Raw genomic sequence first — 17,283 nt, 5'->3', positions numbered from 1 at the left:
TTTAATTAAAAAAAATTATTGAATCTTATCATTTGCCAGGCATTATTTTGGGCTCTTGGTTGAATCTGAGATGCAGGTGGGCTGGAGAAGATATATTGATGACTAAGAAATGGTCCTGTCCTCCCAAAGAAGTAACCTCAGTGCAGTGTGATCAGCATTGAACTAGAGATACATGCAGAGTGACATAGAAGACTGTGGGGCTTTAGCGAATGGTTTTTGACATGAGTTGTAAAGGGTGGGTTTAACCAGGTAGAAAATGGTATTTCATTATGACCTATTACCATCACTATGGAAATATAGCCAGAATAAAGGAGATCAGAACTAAAACCAATCTATTTGTAACAATGTTGGCAACACTAGTGTCATTTTACTAAAAAGAAGATAGTGGATCTATTTGTAAGGTAAAGTAGAGTTTTTTTTTTTTAATAGTTCTCATTTGTCTTATATGTAATTTCAGCCCATTTCCTTGAGAAATTGAAAACTGTTGTATAGTTAGTGACTTTTCTAAAGGTATAGAGTTTTAAGTTCTATTAAGTTGTTTTATATTGTGTTGCTGCTGCTACTGCTGCTAAGTCTCTTCAGTTGTGTCCGACTCTGTGCAACCCCATAGATGGCAGCCCACCAGGCTCCCCTGTCCCTGGGATTCTCCAGGCAAGAATACTGGAGTGGGTTGCCATTTCCTTCTCCAGTGCATGAAAAGTGAAAAGTGAACAGGAAGTTGCTCAGTCGTGTCTGACTCTTAGCGACCCCATGGACTGCAGCCTACCAGGCTCCTCTGTCCATGGAATTTTCCAGGCAAGAGTACTGGAGTGGGGTGCCTGCCATTGCCTTCTCCATATATTGTGTTAATCTGTGTTAAGTTTTAAGCTGTGTTAACTTAAGTGGACTTAAGGTATCTTAGCCTAGGGACCCTGAAACTATTAGATACAACAAGAAATAGATTAATAAAAGGCCAAGTTTTGGTTTCTGATTTATAAAGTTCTTTTATGATTTATATCCTTTTTTTCAGTGATTTTTAAAATATTTATAAGATACTCAGTGTCTTTTGTCAGGTAGAACATCATGCATCTGAGTATTTGGACACCCATTCCTATTTTATAGGACTTCCCTGATGGCTCAGTGGTAAAGAATCCACCTGCCAGTGCAGGAGACCTGGGTTCCATCCCTGGGTCAGGAAGATCCCCTGGAGAAGGAAATGGCAACCAACTCCAGTATTTTTGCCTAGGAAATCCCATGGACAGAGGAACCTGGCTTGCTATAGTTCACAGGGTCACAAAAGCTATAAAGTTCTATTATTATTTCCATCCTTTTTCAGTGATTTTAAAAATATTTCTGAGCTACTCAATGTCTTTTGTCAGGTAGAACATCATACATCAGAGTATTTGGACACCCATTCCAATTTTATATTCTAACAGGAAAAGTCTGTAGCCCTTCATAAATCAAGGAAGAAGTCAAAAGAAGAACAAAATATATCAGATGACCCTGATTCTACCGGCTTTATTTATCCTTATAATGACCTGCTGGTGTGGGCTGTGCTAATGAAAAGGCAGAAGATGGCCATGTTCTTTTGGCAGCATGGTGAGGAGGCCACAGTCAAGGCAGTGATTGCTTGTATCCTCTACCGAGCAATGGCCCGGGAAGCCAAGGAGAGCAACATGGTCGATGATGCTTCTGAAGAACTGAAAAATTACTCAAAGTAAGAGTTCTCCCTTCACCTCATACTTAACATTGACACTTCTTAGAATGGTTAGAAACATTTATCTTCCACACCCTAGAACTTATAAGAAGAGTGGACTTACAGCGGTGCATTTCATGGACTCTTCCGTGGATAAGAGTCTTAAGATATTTTAAGGATTAAAGGAAAGAGAGGTGGCCCTTAGTTCAGGAGACTTGGGTTCTTGTCCTGGGGCCAGCTCTTTACTAATCGTCAAATGACTTGCCAAGACTGTGGCACTTTAGTTTCTTTTTTTATTAAAAAAATTTTTTTTGGCCTCAGCACATGACATGTGGGATCTTAGTTCCTCAGCCAGGAACAGAACCTGTGCCTCCTGCAGGGAAGTTTGGATTCTTAACCACTGGACGTCCTGGGACTTTAAACTGTAAAATGTTCAATGAATGATTTTGGAACTCCCTCCTGACTATCAAACTCTTTGATACTAAGTTATATTAAAAATTGTTGTTTACTTTAAGTACCTCTCAGGCAGGAAAACAGGTAAATATATTATGTATTAAATGCCAGAGAGTGGATAGAAAATAGAAAGGAATGTTTTGTTTTGTTTTGTTTTATTTACTAATGCATGATGGTAGTAGGGAGAGAAGAAAAGCCAGTTAGTTAATAGAAACTAATTTATAATTTTTGTTTTAAAAAATTTCAGAGAATGACAGTGTCTACTTTTTAGAGAAAACAACCTCCAAGAAGGTCTAGCTTCTTACTTAAGTCATCTGTGTATTTTGTAAAATCTTAAAGAAAAAAAAAAAAAGGGAGTGAGGGGTTTCCACATTTTTTCCTTATATGCTAGTTTGATTTTGAATAGTCTTTTCTGGCAAAAATTCTTCATTAGAACCTATCAGAGAGCCCTGCATAGCTTGTTTTTTGGGGTGGAGTCACTTCTCCTCAGGAATAGCTCAGGGACTGTCGGTGGAAACCCACTGGTTCTGTTCGTTCAAGAAAGGGAGAACAGTCCATTTTCTGAGCAGCAGTCGCTTTTAAAGTAGCTTCTGCATTTTACCGTTCCCTCTTTTCTCTTGGTCTTTTCCGAGTCTCATATGTAACCTTTCTGAACGTTTCTGGGACCCCGGCCTGCCTTTATGTTTGCCGCTCACCACTGTGTCATTGCAGGCAGTTTGGCCAGCTTGCCCTGGATGTGCTGGAGAAGGCATTCAAACAGAATGAAAGAATGGCCATGAAGCTGTTGACCTATGAACTCAAGAACTGGAGCAACTCTACCTGTTTGAAGCTGGCTGTTTCTGGAGGGTTGAGGCCCTTTGTTTCACATACTTGTACCCAAATGCTATTAACTGATATGTGGATGGGGTGTCTGAAAATGAGGAAAAACTCTTGGTTAAAGGTATATATACTTGCTTTAGAGAGTTTAATGTTATTAATAGTTTAGACTGGAGGTCTGTACTCTTTTCATTTGTCGCTTATTCCAGAAGAGTACTTTCAGGAAAACCAATTATTAATACTATTTTTGATTCTCACAGATTCACAGTGAAACCTCTGACAACTACTTTATCTCCCACTCCTATGGTTTCTTTTTAAAAATGGGGATAATTGTGCCAGCTCAGTCCATTGAAAAGGCATACTCATGAGAAAGTGGTTAGAAGTTAAAAGCATGTACAGACATAAATAAGATTTCATTGTTAGTAATCACCACTGCCCCTGATAATTATAATAGAAGTAAATGAGACTTTTTACTGAAAATTTTCTCAGCTTAAGGATGCTAACCCATGATAAACTAAATAAAATTAGCAATTGGTTGTGCTCATCTAATGTAATGTTCCAGGAAATAAATGGCTGTTTTGTAAAGTTGCCCTCAAATACATTTGTTCACACCACTATATCCAAATTTTTGTATTCCATTATAGTTTAGCCTTATCTTTCATCTTGTATTAGAAATTAGAAACCCTTATTCCTGAGAACGTAATAACTTTCTGCTCCTTGTATACTTTATTTTTATATCAACAAAGAGACTTAAGTGAAGTAAGACTAAATGTTTTGCCCCCAAACGTGGTGAGCTGACAAGACTGAATTAGCTACCTAGAATCTCTGACTTACAGTAAACCATATTGCTCTCTATGCCTGGATCCTAATTTATCAGTGCTTGGCTTGTAAGTTTTGGGAACACTTCCATAAATAATTGTAAAATGACTAGTTCGAAGTGGATGAAGACTGGAGGAAGATATTGTAGAGTTTTATGTGGAAAGGAGCTCATGTAAGTGCTTTTAGGGAATAGATTCCAAATCCTTCCTTGGAAATGGGATGTTGATGTCATTGAACACTGTTTCACGAGCTGATTGTTCTGCAGTGGTCAATGGCAACAGAATGCGGAGCTTTTCAGGAAGTAGATTAGGAATTAATTAGTGCCATATTATCATTGTGTTTGATAACTATGATGTTTCCAGACCTAGAAGATTGCATGTTTTTTGGGTTTAACATCTGAAAAGAAAACAAACACACAAACAAACAAATCCCTGCCAAAACTGGGACAAGTCCAGATAACTTCCACAGGAGATCAGGCTTTAAAACAAAACAACAAAAAGAGTTTTTATCATGAAAAAAAAAAAAAGAAATTGACAAGGATATGGCTTTAGTTTATTTAATCATGAATGGTATAGAGTCAGGGTAATCTTATTTTCATTCACTAAATCCCAGAATACTGGGGCTTAATTTTAGCTTGAAAGAGATAATGTTCACCAAGATGATTCTCACAGAATTGAGTAAATTCAAGCTCTTTACCCTGAAAGGCCATACAAGTTGAATAGACCATAAATAAATTCATGAATGATAGCAATAGAGTGAAAACTTTGGATGTCTAGAGTTATACATTCTCTAGTGGGTTTTACTGGCAGAGAAAATAAATGTGTGATGGAAGATGGATGTAAACAGAGGGACTTGGTATGCTTTTACATTATTGATTTATAATATAAATAAATTTTAGAGTGTCTTATGTGATAATAACTACTTAGTGGCTTTAAAGAATTATTCAAGCATTATGCTCATTGAAAAAGAAGACTTCTCAGTGCCCTGCCTCTAGTTTTCTGTTTTTAATTAGAGGATAATTGCTTTACAATGTTGTGGTGGTCTCTGCCACACATTAATGTGAATCCCCTCCCTCTTAAACACCCCCCCTGCCACCCCGCCATTCCACTTCTCTAGGTCATCCCAGAGTGCCCTGTTGGGCTCCCTATGATATACAGCAGCTTCCTGCTAGTTGTTTAGTCGCTAAGTCTTGACTCTTAACAACTCCATGGACTGCAGTCCACTTGTCCTTGGGATTTCCAGGCAAGAAGGGGTTGCTGTTTCCTTCTCTAGAGGATCTTTTCGATTCAGTGTTTGAACCCAAGTCTGCTGCATCGCAGGCGGATTCTTTACTGTCTGAGCCACCAGGGACAGAGTGCTCCAAATTCAAGTTTGCTTTTTGGAACTGTCTGAATTTTTTTTTTTTAATATTTTTAATCCACAGTTAGTTGCATCTGTGGAGGCAAAGCCCACATATATGATGGGCTGACTGAATTCCACTGTTAGGTTGTTCCATGTCAGCTATCCTTCTATAGATGGACTTTTACGCTCAGTTTCTGAGTTGGACATTTAGGTTGACACTAATTTTTTTGCCATTACAGATAGCCCTTCAATGAACATCCCTATACATATGCTTGGATTCATGAGTATTTCTGAGGGAGACACTTCTGGTACTGGAATTCTTAAGTCAGAAAATGTATACAATCAGGGTATCCACTTAATTGGGGGTGGATCTGACATTTCCTATACACCCAAAGCTTGACTTTGTTTGGCTCATGTGTGTGCCTTGTGTAACCCTCACTACCTGCTTTGTTCCCCTCTTTTGCAGATCATCATTAGTATTCTTCTCCCACCTGCCATTTTGACATTGGAGTTTAAAAGCAAAGCGGAAATGTCGCATGTCCCACAGTCCCAGGACTTTACCTGGTATAATGGGGACCAGAACACCAGCACTCTCAAAGAAAATTCATGTCAGGTTAGTACGATATCATGGTGAACTAAGTTTTCATGACCTGGACTGCACACAAACATACACAGATGCATAGCTTATTTATTAACAAACTATTTAACAATCTTAATCATATTATAGTATGGTCAGGTATACTATGTATGGTAGTTCTGATTAACCTCCATGTATGATTAAGCAAAATATCCTATTTCTGCCAAAGTCAAAGACTCTATTATATCTAGGAAGCTGCTTAATATTTCATTTTCCTTTGTGACTAGTGGAACAAATAGATTTATTGTTTATCGAAAGCTATAATAAGGGATGTCTCATAGCCTTCAAAATATTTTATAAAATGCTAGTTTACAATTTGTGCTGATCTTCACTGTTTCATGCCGCAGTTTTTTCACGTGTTATATCCAGTGAGTTTGGATGGTTTTACTTGAGTTCCCAGATGTGTACTTTTTTCATGGGTAACTTGAGCTGGTTCTCTTCCAACCCGTCTTTGCTGAAGAGCCTCTAGTATGCTGTCTACGCATCCATTTTTTGAATTTTATGATTCAACTTGGATCATTGCTGATGAAGTTGCCATTTACTATGAGGTGTTCAGTTCAGTTCAGTCCCTCAGTTGTGTCCGACTCTTTGTGACCCCACGAACTGCAGCACGCCAGGCCTCCATGTCCATCACCAACTCTGGGAGTTTACTCAAACTCATGTCCGTTGAGTAAGTGATTCCATCCAATCATTTTATCCTCTGTCATCCCCTTTTCCTCATGCCTTCAATCTTTCCCAGCATCAGGATCTTTTCAAATGAGTCAGTTCTTCACATCAGGTGCCTAAAATATTAAAGTTTCAGCTTCAGCTTCCAATGAATATTCAGGAATGATTTCCTTTAGGATGGACTGGTTGGATCTCCTTGCTGTCCCAGGGACGCTCAAGAGTCTTCTTCAACACTACAGTTCAAAAGCATCAATTCTTCGGTGCTCAGCTTTCTTTATAGTCCAACTCTCATATCCGTATATGACTACTGGAAAAAGCATACCTTTGACTAGATGGACTATGAAGTGTAGTGAACATCTTTTCTGGTACTTAATACTTCAGTGAGGCATCTTTAGCTAGTGTCTTGTCTGATGGGCTTTTGTACTTATGAGGTATTTGTTATAATGTTGATAACACCTTTGATAAATGTTAAATGAAAAATAATTAATTATAGTTTGTGTGGCTGGCATCTGTTGTGATTGGTTGAGCATCCATTCTGATTGATAATGCCAGATCAGTTAACCAGATGAGTTATTAAATATTTTGACTATCATGACTCTTTGGGTATATGTGTTCCTCTTCTATCCCTCTTCCCCTCCCTTCCTTTCTTTTCTAAGCCTGATAGTTCTGTTTGGAGTTCTCAGAGTACAAGATGCCAGGTACATTCTAACCTTTATAGAGTGTGTGAGAAACTCTCTGTTGCAAAACTGGGCTTTGCAAGTTGTCATAATTGTGATTGTACTGGTTAGATTATATGTTTACTAAGTTTGGACTGTTTCATTTTTCTTTTTTTTAAAGAAAGAAATGTAGTGCTGGCCTAACCTCATTAGAAATAGAAGGCAGTCTTTATATGTGAGACATTCACATATACATGTTTGATTTTATATGGTCTCAAGGCTAACAGTACAGCCTTCTTTCACATTTTTCCTCATTTGGAGTTCTATTTCATGCCTTAAGGCTGCAAAATCTTTCCCTCTGGTAAGAGCACATGGCCAAGAACTATCTTTAAACCAGGCCACATTTTAAGAGACTTCACTCTGAGTCACCCTATCTGGAGAACATGTCATCATCTCCTTGAATCCTGGTGGAAATATTCATGCTTGAGCAATCTTTCCAACACATATGTTTTTCCAGCACTCTGCTTCCAGCCACAACTCTTGGCAGATAATCTTGTGTATTTTATTTGATATCATAATCAGATTCAACATCAAGAACTTCATATACCTGTCATGGTATTTGGTCTTTGAATTCAACTCAGAGATAGGCTCAATTAGTGTTTTTTAAAATAATCTTATTTATTTTGGCTGTGCTTGGTCTTCATTGATGGCTCTTCTCTAGCTGCAGTGAGTGGGGGCTACTCTCTTGTTGTGGAGGACGGGCTCCAGGGCACAGGGGCTTCAGTAATTGTCGCATACGGTTTATTTGCTGCACAGCACGTGGGATCTTCCCGGATCAGGGATTGAAACTGTGTCTCCTGCGTTGGCAGGTGGATTCTTTACCACTGAGCTACCAGGGAAGCCCTCAATTAATGTTTTATAATAACAAGATAAGTCATTTAACAACAAGATCATTACTTAAATAGCTTTCTGGAGTCTTTCTGAAGTGGGCTGGAAGAAGCACAAGCTGGAATCAAGATTGCTAGGAGAAATATCAATAACCTCAGATATGCAGACGACACCACCCTTATGGCAGAAAGTGAAGAGGAACTAAAAAGCCTCTTGATGAAAGTGAAAGAGGAGAGTGAAAAAGTTGGCTTAAAGCTCAACATTCAGAAAACTAAGATCATGGCATCCGGTCCCATCACTTCATGGGAAATAGATGGGGAAACAGTGGAACCAGTGTCAGAGTTTATTTTTTTGGGCTCCAAAATCACTGCAGATGGTGTCTGCAGCCATGAAATTAAAAGATGCTTACTCCTTGGAAGAAAAGTTATGACCAACCTAGACAGCATATTGAAAAGCAGAGACATTACTTAGCCAACAAAGGTCCGTCTAGTTAAGGCTATGTTTTTCCAGTAGTCATGTATGGATGTGAGAGTTGGACTGTGAAGAAAGCTGAGTGCCAAAGAAATGATGCTTTTGAAGTGTGGTGTTGGAGAAGACTCTTGAGAGTCCCTTGGACTGCAAGGAGATCCAACCAGTCTATTCTGAAGGAGATCAGCCCTGGGTGTTCTTTGGAAGGAATGATGCTAAAGCTGAAACTCCAGTACTTTGGCCACCTCATGCAAAGAGTTGCCTCATTGGAAAAGACCCTGATGCTGGGAAAGATTGAGGGCAGGAGGAAAAGGGACGACAGAGGATGAGATGGCAGGATGGCATCACTGACTCGATGGACGTGAGTCTGAGTGAACTCCGGGAGTTGGTGATAGACAGGGAGGCCTGGCGTGCTGCAACTCATGGGGTCGCAAAGAGTCGGACAGAACTGAGCGACTGAACTGGGCTGATGTCATTAAAATCACAATATATAATGACTTTTAAAATCAGTTCTAAGCCTCAGTTCTAAGCCATTTTAACTCTAGGCTGGTTTACTCTGTTAGTAACTGGCTCAGTTCCTGTACTTCTAAATCACATCTCTGATTCCACTCTCCAAAGTGACATGAATGACAGAACTATCAATTAGACCCTGAGAATACCCATCTAGAGGCCTGAGGCCTCAAAATTTAAATTTTCTTGCTATTACATGGATAATTGAGGCAAAACCTGATTCATTCCTTGGCTTGGAAGTTCTTGGTAATCATGCAGGTCTGGTGTTTGAGAGACATCTTTTGTGGGTAGGTTGAAGAAATAGGCTAGTCTGAGAGGCACCATAGAACGTTTCTTTCTTTTCATGTAATATGACTTTCATAATATTACAAAAGTAATACATTTCCTGTTAAAAGATTAAAATCACACAGACATCCATGAAGTAGGATGATACCTCTTTTGCTTTTCTTTCATCATCCCTAAGTTTCTTCTTCTCAGAAGTAACCTGGGTGCAAGTGCTTTTCCCTTTCTCTTTCTTTTTTTCTCTCTTCTGAGTGGACACCTCTGTTAGTCACATTCATGCAGCCACTTCCTTGTCACACAGATATTCATTTCTCACCACCTACAACTGTTAACCCCTTTAGGCTGACCCATAACTTTTGGGAAACTGATGGAAAATCTTTCCCTAGAAAATGCATGTACAACACAAATGCCTGCAGGTGTAGGCATTTAGTAATCTAATAATTTAATTTAATAATTGCAGCAGGTGCAAAGAACTCCAGAAGCTCAGAGAGTTCATGAACTTCAGGTAAAGAACCTCTGTTATTAATGAGTGGAGAAGCTGTCAAAGCCAGAATTCTTTTTTTTTTATTCTTAATTATTATTTTATTAGTGTATTTATAATATTATTAAATGTTTATCAAGTATTTAATCTCCTTATCCCTTTCTTTTCTTGTTTCATTAGTATTTTTTTTAAATATAAATTTATTTATTTTAATTGGAGGTTAATTACTTTACAATATTATATTGATAAACTAACACTGAGCCTGACTTCCCTGTGACTTGGGAAAGATGTATCACCATTCTCTGTCCATTTTGTCCTCCTTTTATATGGAAACAATTCTATTCTCTACTTAATTGATTTCACAAGGACTTTATTTATATAAATATCCTTAGGTTCCAAAATTACTGATAAAGGAGATTAAAAAGAACAGGAAGAGGGACCATTTTAAAATGCTTGGAACTACACTTAATTTGACTAAATTTGATTACAGCAGACTCAACTTGCTTTTCAGAAATGCCCTGTTCTCTTTACCCTGTCAAGATTGATATAATACATGTAGTTTTTCTTCTGTTCAAGACTAAGATTATAATTTGGCAGGTGGATACCCAATTAATTTCTAATATATTTATGAAATATATAATATTTTAGATATTTTTAAATGTTAGTAATTTAGTTAAGGCTCTGACAATAAATAATTATTTGTTTATTTTACAGAAAAACTGTGATTTGGAAAGGGGACCTGATGAGAAAACTGATGAAAGTCAGCACTTTGATTTAAAGAGTGGGCCCCAAACCCTTCCTTGGACCAGGAAAGTCTATGAGTTCTACAGTGCTCCAATTGTCAAGTTTTGGTTTTATACGGTTAGTCTCATTTAAAAAATTATATATAGTATTCAGGATGGTTAATTGTTATTGATAATGTTGATAGTGATATGCCTGATTTACCAACTTGTAATAAAAATGTAGTTTAGAAAAAGTGGGAGGCCTGGCAAAGGAGGTAGGAAAGAAGATTGGAGGGAGGTGAGAAAAGGTGAGGGCAGGTCTTTCCTACTTTTGGGAGTGAAAGCACAAGAATTTTTGTCTTCTGAGTGCTTACAGTTAGCACAGCTGGAACTAAGCATTTGAAACTTGGTGGAACAATAAAATGAATAATAGTGGTTGTAGAATTAAGGGATGGGGGTGGATTCATTTCCCATCTTGGGCAAAAAATGTTAATAGTTGAATTGATTTTTTTTCTTTGTAGGAATGTTGTGTAATATAGACTAAAAATGGAAGTTTTTGTTGTTTTTCTCTTCAGTAGCAAATACTTATATGGAGAACAATACAAATTTTAGAAGAATTATATCAAATACTAAATCTGTCATGGATGGAGAGATAGTGAAAGCAATAACTATATATTAAATGTATTGAGTGGTTTTTACATTTATTTAATAGTTTTTTTTTTTTTCTAATGCTTCAGTTCAGTTCAGTCGCTCAGTTGAGTCCAACTCTTTGCGACCCCATGAACTGCAGCACACCAGGCCTCCCTGTCTATCACCAGCTCCCGGAGTCCACCCAAACCCATGTCCATTGACTCGGTGATGCCATCCAGCCATCTCATCCTCTGTCGTCCCCTTCTCCTCCTGCCCTCAATCTTTCCCAGCATCAGGGTCTTTTCCAATGAGTCAGCTCTTCGCATCAGTTGGCCAAAGTACTGGAGTTTCAGCTTCAAAATCATTTCTACCAATGAACACCCAGGACTGATCTCCTTTAGAATGGACTGGTTGGATCTCCTTGCAGTCCAAGGGACTCTCAAGAGTCTTCTCCAACACCACACTTCAAAAGCATCGATTCTTCGGTGCTCAGCTTTCTTTATCATCCAACTCTCACATCCATACACGGCCACTGGAGAAACCATAGCCTTGACTAGATGGACCTTTGTTGACAAAGTAATGTCTCTGTTTTTTAATATGCTGTCTAGGTTGGTCATAACTTTCCTTCCAAGAAGCAAGCATCTTTTAATTTCATGGCTGCAGTCACCGTCTGCAGTGATTTTGTAGCCCAGAAAAATAAAGTAGGCCACTGTTTCCGCTGATTCCCCCATCTATTTGCCATGAAGTGATGGGACCGGATGCCATGATCTTCGTTTTCTGAATGTTGAGCTTTAAGCCAACTTTTTCACTCTCCTCTTTCACTGTCCTCAAGAGGCTCTTTAGTTCTTCTCCACCTTCTGCCGTAAGGGTGGTGTCATCTGCATATCTGAGGTTATTGATATTCCTCCCAGCAATCTTGATTCCAGCTTGTGCTTCCTCCAGTCCAGGATTTTTCATGATGTACTTTGCATCTAAGTTAAATAAGCAGGGTGACAATATACAGCCTCGATGTACTCTTTTTCCTATTTGGAACCAGTCTGTTCCATGTCCAGTTCTAACTGTTGCTTCCTGACCTGCATACAGGTTTCTCAAGAGGCAGGTCAGGTGGTCTGGTATTCCCATCTCTTGAAGAATTTTCCACAGTTTATTGTGATCCACACAGTCAAAGGCCTTGGCATAGTCAATAAAGCAGGAATAGTTGCTTTTCTGGAACTCTCTTGCTTTTTTGAAGATCCAGCGGATGTTGGCAATTTAATCTCTGGTTCCTCTGCCTTTTCTAAAACCAGCTTGTACATCTGGAAGTTCATGGTTCACGTATTGCCGAAGCCTGGTTTGGAGAATTTTGAGCATTACTTTACTAGTGTGTGAGATGAGTGCAATTGTGCGGTAGATTGAGCATTCTTTGGCATTGCCTTTCTTTGGGATTCTAATGCTTATCTATAGTTAAATTGCTTATAGTCAAGGTTGTATATTTCTAAAACATTTGAAGTCATTATAAGAGGATATTTATGTAAATGTGTTATATTTCAAAATATTCCTTACCCAACCACACACTTGTTTCATATACTTATTGATAAGTACATAGGTCCAAATAACTTTTATGTTTTCAAAAAGAAACTCTTCATTCAGATGATTCAGGTTTTACCATTTTTGTGAATATGCAACAAAATCATAGAGACTCTGATAGTAGCATCAAGAGAATTTAACCAACCCAGGGATCAAACCCAGGTCTCCTGCATTTCAGGTGGCTAATTTACCAGCTGAGCCACCAGGGAAGCCCAACCACTGTCACATCATTGGGTAGAGTATTCAAGTGTTTCTTTCCTTAGAAAATTCCAGCTTATGAACTCTTAGAGACAGGAGCAACCTAAGCCAATGGAACAACAACAACAATAATGATGATGAAAATAAACAAACTAGCCAACCATATCTACACACCACAATGAATTGTATTAGCTGTGAGCACAGGCATTTTAGTCATGGCTGTTACATTGCTAGGTTATGGTACGTGTGCTTTATTAAAGCAATGTCTTGTTGTAAGTGCGATGATGAAAAAGCAAAAATGTAAACATTTTTGGATATCTTTTTAAAACTTGGAAAGAAAAAAAAAAGAGTCAGAAGTAATACCACCAATATCTAAAGTGTTTTGGTGTCTAGCCACCATGAAACCAGTGATAATGATGTAAAAAACGTCTGCTTGACAGTACAGGTTTATTTAAATTGTATCCCTACGGGATCATCAAACATATTAAAACTATGAAATACAGATCTAGAGAAGTATAGAATTTACTTAACTTTCTTATATGCTTCTCTATTAAGTTTCTTAACTCATAGACAATGCTAATAAGCCATTATGCCTGCCTGAAATACCACTTATTGTATATGCCAATATGGTATAGTCAAAAGTGATTTCAGCCATTCTCTATGCAGAACTAAGCTTAGCAGACTTATCAAACTTAGGTAGATCTCAAAAAGATTTCATAAATAGGATTCAGTTTGAAATAATATGATTCTCATGAGAATGAACACGCACACAGGCACTTTTCTCTCTTTTGATCTGGGATTTGTAATATGTGTTTATCAGCTAGCACTGTGCATGGTCTCTGAAGATATTTGAAGGGCTGCATTGTCTCATCCCTTGTTGGTGATTGAGAAGTTGGTAAAGCCTTTTTGGCTGGCAACTTAGTAATATGTGTCACATTTTTAAATGTGTGTAGCTATTCTACTTCTGGAAATTTTAAGACATAAGAATGTTAGATAAGATCACAAAGCTGTTAATCACCATATATCTATATGTGTTTGCTGCTGCTGCTGCTGCTAAGTCGCTTCAGTCGTGTCTGACTCTGTGCGACCCCATGGATGGCCTCCTACCAGGCTCCTCTGTCCCTGGGATTCTCCAGGCAAGAACACTGGAGTGGGTTGCCATTTCCTTCTCCAAAGCATAAAAGTGAAAAGTGAAAGTGAAGTCGCTCAGTCGTGTCCGACTCTTAGCGACCCCATCGACTGCAGCCCACCAGGCTCCTCTGTCCATGGGATTTTCCAGGCAAGTGTACTGGAGTAGGGTGCCATTGCTTTCTCCAGTGTATGTGTTTACTGTGCCTGAATTCTTGTAAGAGACTGGAAATCTAGGTTTAATATACATACCGCTTAAACATACATTTCTTGATTGCCTATCATGTGTTAGGCTGAGTGCTTAAGTACTATAGATAAAAACATCAACAGTCTTTAATTATAAAGATTCACAATCAGATAATACTTTTCTATCAATCAGGATATTTTAATCAGCATAAAATAAAATTCTCAGCAGTTATAAACATCACAACTTATTTGAAAACAGTCTCCTACCAATATTGCTCCTTTGGCATCCTTTTTTTTTTTTTTTTTCCTTTGGTATCCTTAGGACACATGTTTTCTGTTTAAATGGAGGAGAAGGTGTGCAATTCCCTCTTGGCTTGTTCTTAGCTTGACTGTGTCCATGGCCAGAATGTGCAGGGTTCTGAAAATTCTGATCAGGAGCCAACAAGATGAGACAGTGCCCACTTTGATGCATTTGAGAACAGTGCTCTTCTTTCCTTCCACAGAATCATAGAATAGAGAACCGTGGATTCTTGTGCCTTCCTTGATATTGGGCTTCCCTTGTGGCTCAGCTGGTAAAGAATCCACCTGCAGTGCGAGAGACCTGGGTTTGATACCGGGGTTGGGAAGATCCCCTAGAGAAGGGAAAGGCTACCCGCTCCAGTATTCTGGCCTGGAGAACTCCATGGATCATGTAGTCCATGGGGTTGCAGAGTCGGACGCAACTGAGCGCCAGGTGGTCCCAGTTATATTCGCTGCTCTCACGTTGAAGTCCATGTGATTTCTGCTGAGTTGGGTCCTTGTCTGCTTGGCGTCCTCCACTATGCCTCTCACTCATGACCAGGGAATGTGTGTCCCCCTCACAGATGATGTACTTGGCATTCCTTATGCTGTTCACTTACACTGTGTTGGTGGAGATGCAACCCCAGCCCAGCGTGCAAGAGTGGCTTGTTATTATCTACATCTTCACCAATGCCGTTGAGAAAGTCAGAGAGGTGAGTTACCCTTTCTCCCTTTGTCTTCTGTACATCTCTGCTAGAGGTATTCTGGGATGGGGTGGTGAAAATGAAGAGGTCAAAGGTTGAGGTGGGGCGGGCAATGATCCTGACTCGGCATGCTACAGGAGGGTAATTGGGGGAAATTTCTGATCTCAGCCTTTTATTGTTGCCAAATAATTTCTCTTGATTTCTGCTCTTTGAAAGCAGTTATTTTTGAGGACATCTTTATCAGTCACAGAGTGATAGTGTCTAGTTGTTATTAGACCCTCTGACTGTTAGATTTCTCATCCCCAGAGTGTTTTTTTTTTAAAAAATAAGATTGATTTTCATATAATCTAACATTACTTACATAGTATTGGTTTCTTGTCACATAGTGAAGTTGCACAATGGTAAAGAATTCATGTATAGCCTTTGAAAGTTCCTGCTAAACATCCCTCTGGGGCAAGTAGTCCAAGAAAAAAAACAAAGCAAACTTTTTATTTTTTAATTTATAATGAGTCACTTAAAAAAAAAAAGGAATGAATATTCCCATGCAGTTATAATGTCATCACATATAGTATAACTTAGACTATTTTAGAATCACTGTATATGTAACTCTACCTTTGTGCATTTACATATATGAGTTTGTCCTAGAGCTCTTATGACTGATACTGTATATTATGTAGATATAGTCTTAGTAATTATATTTATGTTGCCTGCTAGTTACTATTGTGGAGTTTATAGATGGTAGAAAACAATTCAGCAGAAAAATGTTATCTAAATTCTACCATTCTTTTTAATGCCTCAGGAAAAATGGGTTTACTGTTTGACATTTCAGTTTGTCTGACATTCTGTTGCAGGGGTAATTTCTTGTAATAGTGAGTTCTAATGTCATGTTCAATTTGTTAACTGCTCACTAACAGCAATAGTGGGATCAGATTATAGGATTCTTTCATTTCTTTGCACTAGGCTATTCATCATGAAATGGCATTGCAGCTATAGTCCATTGCAATGTCGAGTTTTAAAATTGTTTCAGTGTTTCCCTGTGTTAGTTGGCTGCTACTGCTGCTAAGTCGCTTCAGTTGTGTCCGACTCTGCGCAACCCCACAGATGGCAGCCCACCAGCCTCCCCCGTCCCTGGGATTCCCCAGGCAAGAACACTGGAGTGGGTTGCCATTTCCTTCCCCAATGCATGAAAGTGAAAATTGAAAGTGAAGTCGCTCACTCATGTTCGACTCTTCGAGACCCCATAGACGGCAGCCAAACAGGCTCCCCCGTCCCTGGGATTCTCCAGGCAAGAACACTGGTGTGGGTTGCAGGATTGATGAAATCTAGAAAAAACTTTTCTTTCTTCCTTCCTTTTTTAAGTTTCTGGTTGGGTTTTTAAATAGTTGACCAGCATTAACAGTCACATTAAGCTGTATTTATAGAATTGTTTAAATAATTCATTCCCCAAGGATAACTTACATCTCCAAAGCTGCCTTATGATCTAAGGTTTGGCAGGATTCAATTCATTTGTAAATGAACAGTTGAAGTATTGAAGATCATATTGATGAGACTCTTGAGGTATAACCCATTCTTTGTTTCTTTCTTTCTATCATGTTTTAGGTCTGTATTTCAGAACCTGGGAAGTTTACTCAAAAGGTGAAGGTATGGATTAGCGAGTACTGGAACTTAATGGAAACGGTGGCTATTGGCCTGTTTTTGGTGGGATTTGGCTTTCGGTGGGGTGACCCACCTTTCTACACAGTGGGAAGACTGATATACTGCATCAACATCATATTCTGGTTCTCACGGCTCCTGGACTTCTTTGCTGTGAATCAACATGCAGGTCCCTATGTAACCATGATTGCAAAAATGGTGAGTACTGTCTGCTGTATAACCTGGTGTTATTTTAACGGTTCTACTTGATTTCATGGTTCATGTTCAATAGTATTATAACTTTTAAAATTATTTAAAGAAGTACACACTGCATCACCACTTATTGTACAACTTAAATTCATATTTAACAAATGTCCTTGGATAGCATATTGGATAGTGACTGTGATACTCATCTTACCCTTTTGGTTAGGGCCAGATGATGGGGGGTTGAGTTGTATTTGTCTCTGAGCACAGTAAGCTGAAATACTGATTTGTCTTGTCTCTCCACCCCTCAGTTCAGTTCAGTTCAGTTAAGTCGCTCAGTCA

General features: G+C 38.7%; 1 protein-coding gene across 1 annotated transcript in view; it reads left to right on the top strand.

Moving 5' to 3' along the window:
• The first annotated feature begins 2,415 nt into the window (after window positions 1–2,415).
• The window catches only part of TRPM6 (transient receptor potential cation channel subfamily M member 6), a 66,894-nt gene continuing 52,026 nt past the window's right edge, over window positions 2,416–17,283 (top strand). Inside the window, exons 1-5 of the mRNA XM_040254851.1 lie at window positions 2,416–3,068; window positions 5,571–5,717; window positions 10,407–10,553; window positions 14,986–15,114; window positions 16,705–16,956. Coding sequence (XP_040110785.1) covers window positions 2,898–3,068; window positions 5,571–5,717; window positions 10,407–10,553; window positions 14,986–15,114; window positions 16,705–16,956 — 846 coding nt within the window. The 5' untranslated portion in view covers window positions 2,416–2,897. The remainder of the gene's footprint in view (window positions 3,069–5,570; window positions 5,718–10,406; window positions 10,554–14,985; window positions 15,115–16,704; window positions 16,957–17,283) is intronic.

Source organism: Oryx dammah, unplaced genomic scaffold (genome assembly GCF_014754425.2).
Source record: "Oryx dammah isolate SB20612 unplaced genomic scaffold, SCBI_Odam_1.1 HiC_scaffold_1, whole genome shotgun sequence".
In the NCBI taxonomy this organism is placed as follows: Eukaryota; Metazoa; Chordata; class Mammalia; order Artiodactyla; family Bovidae; genus Oryx; species Oryx dammah.
Note: the sequence above shows the minus strand (reverse complement) of the source record. Positions and strands in the feature narration are given on the sequence as shown.